The 12,762-nt window shown below is 37.3% G+C and overlaps 1 protein-coding gene across 1 annotated transcript in view; it reads right to left on the reverse strand.

The window, feature by feature from the left end:
• Positions 1-12,762, reverse strand: part of LOC107572946 (microtubule-associated serine/threonine-protein kinase 3-like) — a 61,233-nt gene that overhangs the window by 29,882 nt on the left and 18,589 nt on the right. Inside the window, exons 4-9 of the mRNA XM_016259383.1 lie at positions 11,833-11,908; positions 11,594-11,614; positions 9,018-9,096; positions 8,548-8,705; positions 4,671-4,746; positions 4,384-4,593 (exon numbers count right to left, since the gene is read on the reverse strand). Of these exons, the coding sequence (XP_016114869.1) occupies positions 4,384-4,593; positions 4,671-4,746; positions 8,548-8,705; positions 9,018-9,096; positions 11,594-11,614; positions 11,833-11,908 (620 nt within the window). The remainder of the gene's footprint in view (positions 1-4,383; positions 4,594-4,670; positions 4,747-8,547; positions 8,706-9,017; positions 9,097-11,593; positions 11,615-11,832; positions 11,909-12,762) is intronic.

Here is a 12,762-nt window from a genome sequence, read left to right on the forward strand (position 1 = left end):
GTGATCTTTATTGATGTTCGCTCACTTAGCATGCATCATTTGGATTAAAACTAAACCGTAAATATAAGACAATTTATAGGGGTATTCACTATAAACGTCATTTATTTTTACCCTTATGCATGCACAACTTTCTGGCGAAAGTGAAACTAATAACAGCCTGTGTGAAATGCGCTAGGCTGTACTGTACTTGTCCCTCTCATTCCAAAAATTATTCAGACTGAGTCTGTGAAAAAATTTAAGTTCAGGTTTGCATGAACCCTGCATGAGTCCACAGCATGCCCAGGAGACTATATGCTGTCATTAAGGCTAAGGGTCACCCGACAAAGTATTGATAGTTGTGTAAATATTGACAGCTGTATGAATAATATTTGGTTTATTGTAATCCATTACATACCTTTCTATCAAAGTTATCTGACATTATCAAGCTGAATTTGTTCTGACACAGTTTAACTCTGTGTTCTTGTCATATTTTATTACCATTTTCTAAACTATAGAGCATAAACTGTGGTAATGTGAGAAATTTGTCAAGGTCTAACAAACATGTGGAAAGCATTTCCTTCCCCATTAATGGTAAATAAAAATTGCAATATTGTATGATATGCTAAAAACACTAATAATATTTTTGGCCATATCACCCAGCCCTATGTGTAACATTTAAATCCGTTATACCAGCCATTGTTCAACCTGCTCTTTATAAAACAGCAACATATACGTCCACCAGTAGCTTTAAGCATAATGCCAGAGAAAATAAGGCAGCAAAGACTATGTCACTCTCTGCTCCCATCTGTGATTGCAGAGGAACAGCATAGAGCGGACTGATGTAACCACAAACCAACACAAAACCACAGGATTTGACCATCAATCACAACAGGTTGATGATTGAACAGTTAGAGCAGTTAAACTGCAGCATGACTGCAGCATCAGGGCCCTGCGCTTGGCACCGCTGACTAAGGGAAGTGGGAAACACTTTAATAGCCTTATCTATGAGCACGACATCCACTGCACAGCAGCGATCTGACAGCGCGCCGAGTCTTGCCTGGGGTTGTCTGAACACTACATACAGGGTGGGCGTAAGGGTTGCTATGGAAACTAACACCCTGTAGTTGCAAAGATGAGCATGAAGCTTGAATCTATATCTATATATCTAATCAAATCCTCTACTGCAGGGTACGCACACATTTATACACGAAACGACACGTGCAATTACACACACATGTATGCAAATGTACATGCACGCAGCTCGAGGTTGCTCTTTTTTTGCTTGGTGTAAAAAAATCTGAATGCATTTATAGAGTAAAAAACCCTTGGTGAAGAGGTGGATTTCACACTTATTAGGGAAAATGGTCACAGTTTCTTTTGAGAATACGTGACGTTTCTGGCCCCTTAAAGTACTAACATTAACAACAGCAGTGAAAGAACCCAGCCGTGCCCTGATGTCACCGTCAGCCTGATATTCCTGCCAAACCACAACCACCATCTCAGACCACCTGTTGGCTTTGGCATAATCAGAAAAGGACAGCATTACCAAGCTGACATTGGCTAAAGCAGCAGAAAATGGTTGTTCATGCATACGACAAGGACTCAACCAAAGTCAAGCTAGAATTAAACTTATGGTGCACAGACATAAAAAAAAAAAAATGTTTTTGCGCAGTTGTAAATAAAACAAAGATTGGAGTCTGGAGTATGTTTTACTAGAGTCTTTCTACATCGAAATTGTTTCATGTTTCATTCAATGTGTCACTTGCCATTTCTTTGATTATTTGTGACATTTACCAGCAATTTCTGGGTTAAAAGTTTTTCCGAAGTAAAGGTCATTGCACACGGAGTAAAAAAATAAATACGACGTCACTTTGTGTCAAATTTTTTTTTCCGTCAAAAAAATTCGGATCGGGTTTGATTTTCTGCATTTTTCGCATCCATAGCAAGCATTTTGAGAGGTGTTTTGATAATTCAGAGCCACCATACAAGCGAATGCCAAAATCCAGAATGGCGTCTGACAAGTTGATCTACTTTGTCTCGCAGCACAAATCACTGTCCTTGCACACGGAGTTCACAGAAATTGGTGGTCTTTTTAATATGTGGCTCCAGTATCGCAAGCAAAGCATCAAACTGAGCCACTGACATCCTGAAGTAAACTTTGAATCGCCTGTGATAATCCCACAGCTCCTTACAAGGAGGTGGAACTCCTTCCTCTCTATATCTCAGGATTGGATGGACCCAATACTCCTCTTTCTTTTTCTCTTTTTAAGAAGAAAGACGACAACAAAATCATCCTCACTGCTAGAAGACTCCATTTTTAAATACGACGTCACTTTGTGTCAAATTTTTTTTTCCGTCAAAAAAATTCGGATCGGGTTTGATTTTCGGCATTTTTCGCATCCATAGCAAGCATTTTGAGAGGTGTTTTGATAATTCAGAGCCACCATACAAGCGAATGCCAAAATCCAGAATGGCGTCTGACAAGTTGATCTACTTTGTCTCGCAGCACAAATCACTGTCCTTGCACACGGAGTTCACAGAAATTGGTGGTCTTTTTAATATGTGGCTCCAGTATCGCAAGCAAAGCATCAAACTGAGCCACTGACATCCTGAAGTAAACTTTGAATCGCCTGTGATAATCCCACAGCTCCTTACAAGGAGGTGGAACTCCTTCCTCTCTATATCTCAGGATTGGATGGACCCAATACTCCTCTTTCTTTTTCTCTTTTTAAGAAGAAAGACGACAACAAAATCATCCTCACTGCTAGAAGACTCCATTTTGTATCGTATTATGAATTTTTTCACAACGGATTAATTAATATGCATCGGACTCAGTGTACAAGGTTTCTGTGTGTGACAAATTTTTTAGGATGATGAAATCCGAAAAAAAAAACGCATATGAAAATTTCGGTGTGCAAGGACTTTAAAACCTAAACCAATTTTTTTCAGTGGATAAATATTGCATTCTTTAACTGACTAGGGCTGAACGATAATGGTTAAACCGAGATAATCCCAATTATTCTGCTCAAGTATAACCATGTATCTGGTTCAGATCATCAGTGCTTTTACCACAATGTAGCGCATACGCATGGTTGCCAGGTTGGGAATACAAGATAGTACATTTGTAGTGCATTCTTATATTTTGTGCTAAATAAGATTGTAAAAAGTTTTACGCTATAAATACACTGATAATAAGTATATTTCTACTTCAGTGCAATTGCAAAAGCATACTAAATACCACTGATATTTAAATAGATTTTTAGCACATTGAAAAAGTATACTACTGCAAAAATATACAGAGGACTTTTAACAGTGTATTTCTTACATCATCCACCCAGAATGGCTTGCACGTATGACAGTTAGCGGAAGTGAGAGAAAAGCGTTTATAACGTTTTAAATATGGATTTTTATTTTCTTACAAAAACGCATCGATTAGCTACAGGAGGTCTTTATTCACCCCCCACCCACCCCCGGAGCCATGTGAAGTACGTTTTATTATGGATGGATGCGCTTGATTTTACTTCTTTTGGACTGTTGAAAAAAACCACCCGCCCACTGCCAATATAAAGATTAGGAGAGCAAGGACAATTTTTATAACTCCGATTGGATTCGTCTGAAAGAAGAAAGTCATATACACCTAGGATGCCTTGAGGGTGAGTAAAACAGGCTAATTTTCATTTTTGGGTGAACTAACTCTTCAAAATTTGTTAGAAAATATTTTAACAAAACTTCACTGCTTATTACTATTTTAATGTTATTAAATATTAATATTATTCACACTTTTGCATGCCAATCAAAGTCATGTGGTGCAAAACTCCCACCAAAAAAAATAAAGAAAGTCAAAACATTGTAGTTAATTTGACCTTTATGACAACACCAGCGTAGTTTAGATTGTAAAATGTCATATGGTGTTACTCCACAAAAACTTACATTTCAAGAAATCTGGAAAAAATAAATACATGAATAAAACATATATTTTTTTATAATTACTTTGAAAAAAAAAAAAGTTCTTGAAAGTAAATAACTTTTTTCTTTAATAATGATTAAAAATGTCTACACAATTTCAATAAGATTCCAATCTTCAGTGGGACTGACTTCAGTTACCTGTTCATAAAGTATATGTTGCCCCTGTCCATGATAATACAAAACTAATATGAAATCCATTTGTTAGTAAATATGACTGTCAATCCTAAATACTGATCAGGTAAATGTAGCTACTGTGTCACTGTAATATTTTTTTGTTTTTAGTTTTTATGTACATGGGTCGCCCGTATGCAGCTGCCACATATGAGAGCTTGTGCACTTCCTACCAGGCCACTTCTCCAACATCAACAAAGTCTCATACCCAAACAATTGCCTGGATTCAATGAACTGGAAAGATCTTTAAAAAAATTCCCGCCTCACCTCATGCAGCATTTTTTCCAATTTATCCTGCAGCTCTATGAAGTACAGAGATGTGATCAGGCCCTTCTGGGATTTATCCAGACAGTCCCTGGCCAACTCCACCAACTGGTGCTGGATAAATCCCAAGACGCCATCTCCCAGTGGTAGGGTGCTGTCTGGGGAAAACTGCCTGATGACTTCCAGCAAATGCTCCTCCATCTGAGCGGTGGCCTGACCAGCAGAGAGAACATTAGGCATCTCAGATTTGTGGAGTAAAAACCTGGAAATAATCTGTTGGCGATACATACCTTTGGAAAGCGCTCCTTATAGACATGATTCATCATTATAATTTCATTATCAAAGGAGCTGCCAGTTCGTCCAGGGCTAAAACAAGGAGAACAACAGATGATAACTAATGATCCACTGGACCGAACCCGAAAATAAATGTTTAATAAATCAACAATCAAATAAAAACTGAGTTGTACAAAAATTTTAAGTGCACATAAGGCAGTTTGTCAAATTTTTAACAACAGAATTATGATTCTACTCCAATTTTTTGTTGAAATATGAACATTTAGTCTAAAACCATGGCTGTAAACTTTTTCATGACAATTCAAGCATACGTTAAAAAAAGACAACAGGTTAAGTAAAAATAATGAATCTGTATTATAATGCAACATACATTCTGATGTTCATGTTTTTTTCTTGCTATAACTAGTAGTAAAGAAGAAGATATGAATGGTTGCTGCTTGAACAGCAGAGACACTACAGTGATCGGTCACACCACATTAATGAGTGCCAAAACTCAATTTATTGTTTGTATTTTGTGATAAATATTTTGTGGTATTTCATTTTAAAATAATTAATATTTCATAATAAAATGCAAAGCACAAATCTTATTGTGATTATTGGATAACAGACTCTACAAATAGGCCTGTCACGATAACAACTTTTTGTTGTGCGATATATTGCCCCAGAAATAATTGCGATAAGCGATATTATTGTCATTTTAAAGACCATTATATGCCACTGAATATATAATCATAATGTAACAGCATAATAATGCAAGAAGGCCTACACACTTCCAAAGGACAACAAACTTTTAATTTTTAAGAATATTTAGATCATGGAAATGAAGTATCAAATTATTAGATACCTTAAAAAAACTGAATAAATACTAAAACATTTTCTAACAAAAAGTGCAAAGTAAGAAGTAAATAAAAAGAAAAACGCACAAAGAATTTGTCTGGAGAATTTTCCATCTACAGATTTTTCCCGGACCGTCTTTTCTCTGTAAATTAAGGGTGCACTGTATTGCTGAAAAACACAATCCCTACTTAGCAGTCAGATGTCCATATGCACAAAGGCACAGATCCCTAAACAATGTCATATCTGCAGATTAAACTTTGCTTGTAGAAGCATTTTTTAAACTTAAAATAGCACCTCATGACTACACCGCGTTATGTACGAGAAGCTGCAAAAGACACAGGCGCAAGTGGAATGCAAAAAAACATGGTGACATTCATTTTTAAGTAAATATAATGGGCGATATATTGCATCAGCAAAAATTATTGAGGTCATGTACATATATTGCACGATAAGTCGATATATTGATTATTGCGACAGGCCTAGCTACAAATAAAGTTTAGTGATGTTCACGCATCAACAGAAAATAGCATAGACTAAAAAATGGCTCTTGAGATTTAAGAATCCATATCAGTATCGATTAAAAACAAGAAATCAGTATTTTTAATTCAGGACTAGCATTTTCACAGCTGACATGTTTAGTTTATCCACGTTGTGTCACGAAATAGACACTGGCACGATCAAAATATGCCATCAGAGAAATGCGAATTAAACGTCTCTGTCCCTTTTAATGATTTTGGCACTTCAAAAGTATTTCGGCTCAAAACCAAAAATGTTGTTTTGGAAGAAAATATGCCATTGCATCACTAATGAAAACTGCCATTATGTAGATTGCTGGTTAAATACTTTACTGACAAATATACCCATTATACTCTCATTTCAAAAACCAAGTGATATATATATATATATATACCTTGTAATATACCTGCACACACAATTGTCAATTATATGTTTTTATTCCTTATCTACTTGTTCTATTTTTATTTTTATTATCTGTGTTTTTTGTTCTGTCACTGTCATTCTGTTACACTGTGGAAGCTTCTGTCACGAAAACAAATTCCTCGTATGTGTAAACATACCTGGCAATAAAGCTCATTCTGATTCTGATTCTGATTCAGTATCGATTAAAAACAAGAAATCAGTATCTTTAATTCAGGACTAGCATTTTCACAGCTGACATGTTTAGTTTATCCACGTTGTGTCACGAAATAGACACTGGCACGATCAAAATATGCCATCAGAGAAATGCGAATTAAACGTCTCTGTCCCTTTTAATGATTTTGGCACTTCAAAAGTATTTCGGCTCAAAACCAAAAATGTTGTTTTGGAAGAAAATATGCCATTGCATCACTAATGAAAACTGCCATTATGTAGATTGCTGGTTAAATACTTTACTGACAAATATACCCATTATACTCTCATTTCAAAAACCAAGTGAGCGGTGTTTTGTTTGTGCAAGCACCCTGTTTGAAGCATGAAGCATTGTGGGTGGACATCAAAACCTCTGAATCCTGCAGAGATGTGGGCTAAAGGTGAGGCGTTGCACTGCAGTCTCGCTCAGAATAGGTGTCAAACACAAAAAACCCTCATAAGGTTTTAGTTTCTACTTCAGACTCTTCCTCCTGCATATTAACTGGCCAGATGCAAATTTAAAACCCCAGTGTTCAATTATACCATAGTGAAAGCTGTCTCTTCTCTGACACAGCCTCCAGGGAGGTTCTTTTGCAAAACAAAAACGCTCCTTTTGTTTCGTTTTGATGGGGAAAGCCTGGATATTCCTATTAGTCAGGAGTCCACTCATCTGACAACAAGTCTGGCAACAAACAGCACTGAAAGAGATTGTTCACCCAAAAATGAAAAATCTGTCATGATTTACTCATCCTCACATCATTTCAAACCCATACAACTTTCTGGTTGCTTCTGGTTGATACAGTTACAATGAATGGGGGATTTAGGCTTTCATGCTCCAAAAAAGGGTACAAAGGCACCAAAGAAATATACATTTTTAAAAACTATTTTATATAAAATTTCACCCAAAAAAGAAAATTCTGTCATCATTCACTCATCCTCAGACTGTCTGAGCACAAAACCAAGCAGTTTCTGAATACCATTGACTTCCATAGTATTTTTTCCCCCAAAATATAGAATATGGAAGTCTATGGGGATCAACAACTGTTTGGTTACCAGCATTCTTTAAAATATCTTCTTTTGTGTTCATCAGAAGAAAGAAACTCATACAGGTTTGTAACAACTTGAGGGTGAGTAAATGATAGAATTTTCATTTTTGGGTGAACTTTCCCTTTAAAAAAAAAAATGTATTCCAAGTTTTCAGAAGTCACACAAAAGACATCTAATGTTGCTATTAATGGGTGCATGTGTGTTTTTGTTTACCTAAGGCTACGTGACCGGGGTCGTATAAACGGGGAGGGCCGCCCATCTTCATCAGTCATGCTCTCCGAACTTCGGAAGTGTTTGAACAGAAAATGAAGCTCGTCCTGTGTGGGTTGGTATGGAAGCTGGTGCAGTCGTTCTTGAGATGAGGAAGATGACTGCAAAGCAACCAACAAACATATAAATCCATCAAAAATACATGGCCACAACGAACATAAAACAGTCCCATTTTTACAAAATAACATCCTTAAACCTATCAGTAATTGTCAAGGTATGCAGAAATATGAGAATGTTTCACAGGGCTGATTCATACAGGAACATTTCCACCTTTGCTCTTTTACTATTAAAAGGATTTAATGGAGAATTCTGTCATTTTTTATGCATCCTCTTGTTATTTCAAACCAAATGCTCTTCATTTTATTTTCATGGAACATACAAGATTTCATTGTAGATAAATGAGAGACACATACTGAGACGGTTGAGCTGGGAGGGTTGGTCCCATAGCCTGAGGATGGAAGTGAAGCCAGAGACCACCGTCTCCCTTCCACTCTGCCTATAGAATTTTCATTTTTGGGTGAACTTTCCCTTTAAAAAAAAAAAAAGACATCTAATGTTGCTATTAATGGGTGCATGTGTGTTTTTGTTTACCTAAGGCTACGTGACCGGGGTCGTATAAACGGGGAGGGCCGCCCATCTTCATCAGTCATGCTCTCCGAACTTCGGAAGTGTTTGAACAGAAAATGAAGCTCGTCCTGTGTGGGTTGGTATGGAAGCTGGTGCAGTCGTTCTTGAGATGAGGAAGATGACTGCAAAGCAACCAACAAACATATAAATCCATCAAAAATACATGGCCACAACGAACATAAAACAGTCCCATTTTTACAAAATAACATCCTTAAACCTATCAGTAATTGTCAAGGTATGCAGAAATATGAGAATGTTTCACAGGGCTGATTCATACAGGAACATTTCCACCTTTGCTCTTTTACTATTAAAAGGATTTAATGGAGAATTCTGTCATTTTTTATGCATCCTCTTGTTATTTCAAACCAAATGCTCTTCATTTTATTTTCATGGAACATACAAGATTTCATTGTAGATAAATGAGAGACACATACTGAGACGGTTGAGCTGGGAGGGTTGGTCCCATAGCCTGAGGATGGAAGTGAAGCCAGAGACCACCGTCTCCCTTCCACTCTGCCGAGAGAAAAGAAAGAGCAATTCAGGAGAGAGAATGATATTCCATCACTAAAAACTTTGTCAGCCCACAACAACTATTATTTATATAATTATATCTATATATCTATACATCTATATACAGCTGCATCAATAAATTTGAATGTTGTGGAAAAGTTCATTTCAGTAATTCAACTCAAATTGTGAAACTCGTTTATTAAATAAATTCAATGCACACAGACTGAAGTAGTTTAAGTCTTGGGTTCTTTTAATTGTGATGATTTTGGCTCACATTTAACAAAAACCCACCAATTCACTATCTCAACCAATTAGAATATGGTGACATGCCAATCAGCTAATCAACTCAAAACACCTGCAAAGGTTTCCTGAGCCTTCAAAATGGTCTCTCAGTTTGGTTCACTAGGCTACACAATCATGGGGAAGACTGCTGATCTGACAGTTGTCCAGAAGACAATCATTGACACCCTTCACAAGGAGGGTAAGCCACAAACATTCATTGCCAAAGAAGCTGGCTGTTCACAGAGTGCTGTATCCAAACATGTTAACAGAAAGTTGAGTGGAAGGAAAAAGTGTGGAAGAAAAAGATGCACAACCAACCGAGAGAACCGCAGCCTTATGAGGATTGTCAAGCAAAATTGTTTCAAGAATGTGAGTGAACTTCACAAGGAATGGACTGAGGCTGGGGTCAAGGCATCAAGAGCCACCACACACAGACGTGTCAAGGAATTTGGCGACAGTTGTCGTATTCCTCTTGTTAAGCCACTCCTGAACCACAAACAACGTCAGAGGCGTCTTACCTGGGCTAAGGAAAAGAAGAACTGGACTGTTGCCCAGTAGTCCAAAGTCCTCTTTTCAGATGAGAGAAAGTTTTGTATTTCATTTAGAAACCAAGGTCCTAGAGTCTGGAGGAAGGGTGAAGAAGCTCATAGCCCAAGTTGCTTGAAGTCCAGTGTTAAGTTTCCACAGTCTGTGATGATTTGGGGTGCAATGTCATCTGCTGGTGTTGGTCCATTGTGTTTTTTGAAAACCAACGTCACTGCACCCGTTTACCAAGAAATTTTGGAGCACTTCATGCTTCCTTCTGCTGACCAGCTTTTTGAAGATGCTGATTTCATTTTCCAGCAGGATTTGGCACCTGCCCACACTGCCAAAAGCACCAAAAGTTGGTTAAATGACCATGGTGTAGGTGTGCTTGACTGGCCAGCAAACTCACCAGACCTGAACCCCATAGAGAATCTATGGGGTATTGTCAAGAGGAAAATGAGAAACAAGAGACCAAAAAATGCAGATGAGCTGAAGGCCACTGTCAAAGAAACCTGGGCTTCCATACCACCTCAGCAGTGCCACAAACTGATCACCTCCATGCCACGCCGAATTGAGGCAGTAATTAAAGCAAAAGGAGCCCCTACCAAGTATTGAGTACATGTACAGTAAATGAACATACTTTCCAGAAGGCCAACAATTCACTAAAAATGTTTTTTTATTGGTCTTATGAAGTATTCTAATTTGTTGAGATAGTGAATTGGTGGGTTTTTGTTATGAACTTTTCCACGACATTCTAATTTATTGAGATGCACCTGTATATATAGACACACACACACATATATACATACATACACACAGTGGTGTGAAAAAGTGTTGCCCCCCCCCCCTTCCTGTTTTTTTTTTTGCATATTTGTCACACTTAAAAGAGATTCAGATCACCAAACTAATTTTTATATTACACACAGATAATGCAAGTAAATACAAATTTCATGATTTAACAAGAGGGGGCAATTAATTTTTCACGCAGGGCCACGTACGTTTGGACAGCTTTTTTCCCTTAATAAATGAAATCATTTAAAAAAAAACTGCATTTTGTATTTACTTGCATTATCTTTGTGTAATATTTAAATTTGTTGGATGATCTGAAACATTAAAGTGTGACAAACATGCAAAAAAAAATTAAGAAATCAGGAAGGGGGCCAACACTTTTTCACACCACTGTATATATATATATATATATATATTATATAAAATTATATATAATATAAAAAATTATATTATATAAAATAAATGTTAAAAAAAAATAATAATAATTTATATATATATATTTTTTTTCTTTCTTTTTTCCCCTTGCTAATATAATCCCATACTAACATCACTCACAATACGCATGTGGACCACCGCTAGTACAAAGTCACCTTTAGAGTTCTTAAACAGCTTCTGACATGCACTTTCAAATAAAAAGAAAGCTAAATTTGCATTCAGAGGTTGGCAGAAATGGTATCTTGCACACAATTATTATTTATTTCAATATCAGCATTAAAGCCTGTATTTTTGGCAAAAAATTGTGAATCGTTTTTAAAAATGGTGACGCAAAGCATCAAGGCAAAAAAGAAATAAAGAAATAGTTAAATAAAATAACAGGAAGTTTATAAAGAGTACACAGAGTCCCAAAAATAGATAAGGTGATTGAGGTTCGGCCCCATCATTGTGTGAAAAAGAGATTGTCTACCTGTCAGCTCGAGCCAGGTGGCTGAGAAGAAATAAACAGGGATGAAGAGAGAGAAAATAGGCGACACGCTTAGTGAGCTCTATATAGAAAGATTCATAAGAATAAATGAGTCAACAGTGCATAATGTGAACCTGACACTTAATTAATTAACATTGTGGTAAATGCTGAGGAATATCCAGAATGCTGGTCTGTCATCTATCTAATGAACAAGAAAAATATGATAAAAAGCGTTTGTCTACCTGCGGGCGAAGGGGAAGTTGAGTGAGCAAATAGCAGTGGACACATTTCGTGGGCTGTCCAGAGGGCTGCTGGCAGCTGGAAGGGGAACAAGAGGAAATTTCAACAGAGCATACGGTGTTACGCAAGCTAGAGGATTTAATAGATGTCAGATGACCTCAGATGTTTCACAAATCACACACTTCAGGACATTTATCTCCTTTCTGAACAATAATATGTGTCTGATTCGGTATCGGTCTATGGAGTTTAAAGCTGACTTGTAATTTCTTTCAATGTTTTGAAATATCATCTCCGAGCTTAATAAGCAGAGACGACTATAAGTAAGCCATTCATAGGCTGACTTCCCCAAAAAAATTGGTGCAACCAACTTTGTTTGAGCAACCTGACATGGCAACACAGCCCCGGTGGAGCCAATGCGTTTGTCTGTTCCAGGGAAACCCATTTGAAAACAGCCATTATTTGCACCAAAATGACATCAAATCAAATTTTTCCTTTCTCTTTGGAGTGTTACAAGCTCTTGGTGCATAAAGAAGATCTGTAAAGTTGCAAAGACTAAAGTCTCAAATCCAAAGAGATATTCTTATAAAAGTTCAGAGTCAGCCACACCTACCCAAAACGGCTCGTTCTAACACGCCCCCACATATCTACCTCACTATGTGGGAAGATTTGCATAACGCCACCCAAATATTCATACAAAGAAAGGCGTAACTTTTTTTTCCTCGCTGTAGTTTTGTTGTTGCCACCGCCATGTCGTGAAGGCGCTGTGTGTTTCGTTGTGAAAGCTAAACTACTTCGGTTGACCTTCCAAAAGAGGACAATATCTGCTTCGTCATGCCTGGAGCTGATCCGTGCTGGTCGCTGAGGAAATGCATCAACTTCGCGCTGTGGATCACCAGATCGGCTTTCACCGTGGACGAAGCGAAGTCCAGCCC

Source organism: Sinocyclocheilus grahami, unplaced genomic scaffold (assembly GCF_001515645.1).
Source record: "Sinocyclocheilus grahami isolate Dianchi unplaced genomic scaffold, SAMN03320097.WGS_v1.1 scaffold1837.1, whole genome shotgun sequence".
Lineage (NCBI taxonomy): Eukaryota > Metazoa > Chordata > Actinopteri > Cypriniformes > Cyprinidae > Sinocyclocheilus > Sinocyclocheilus grahami.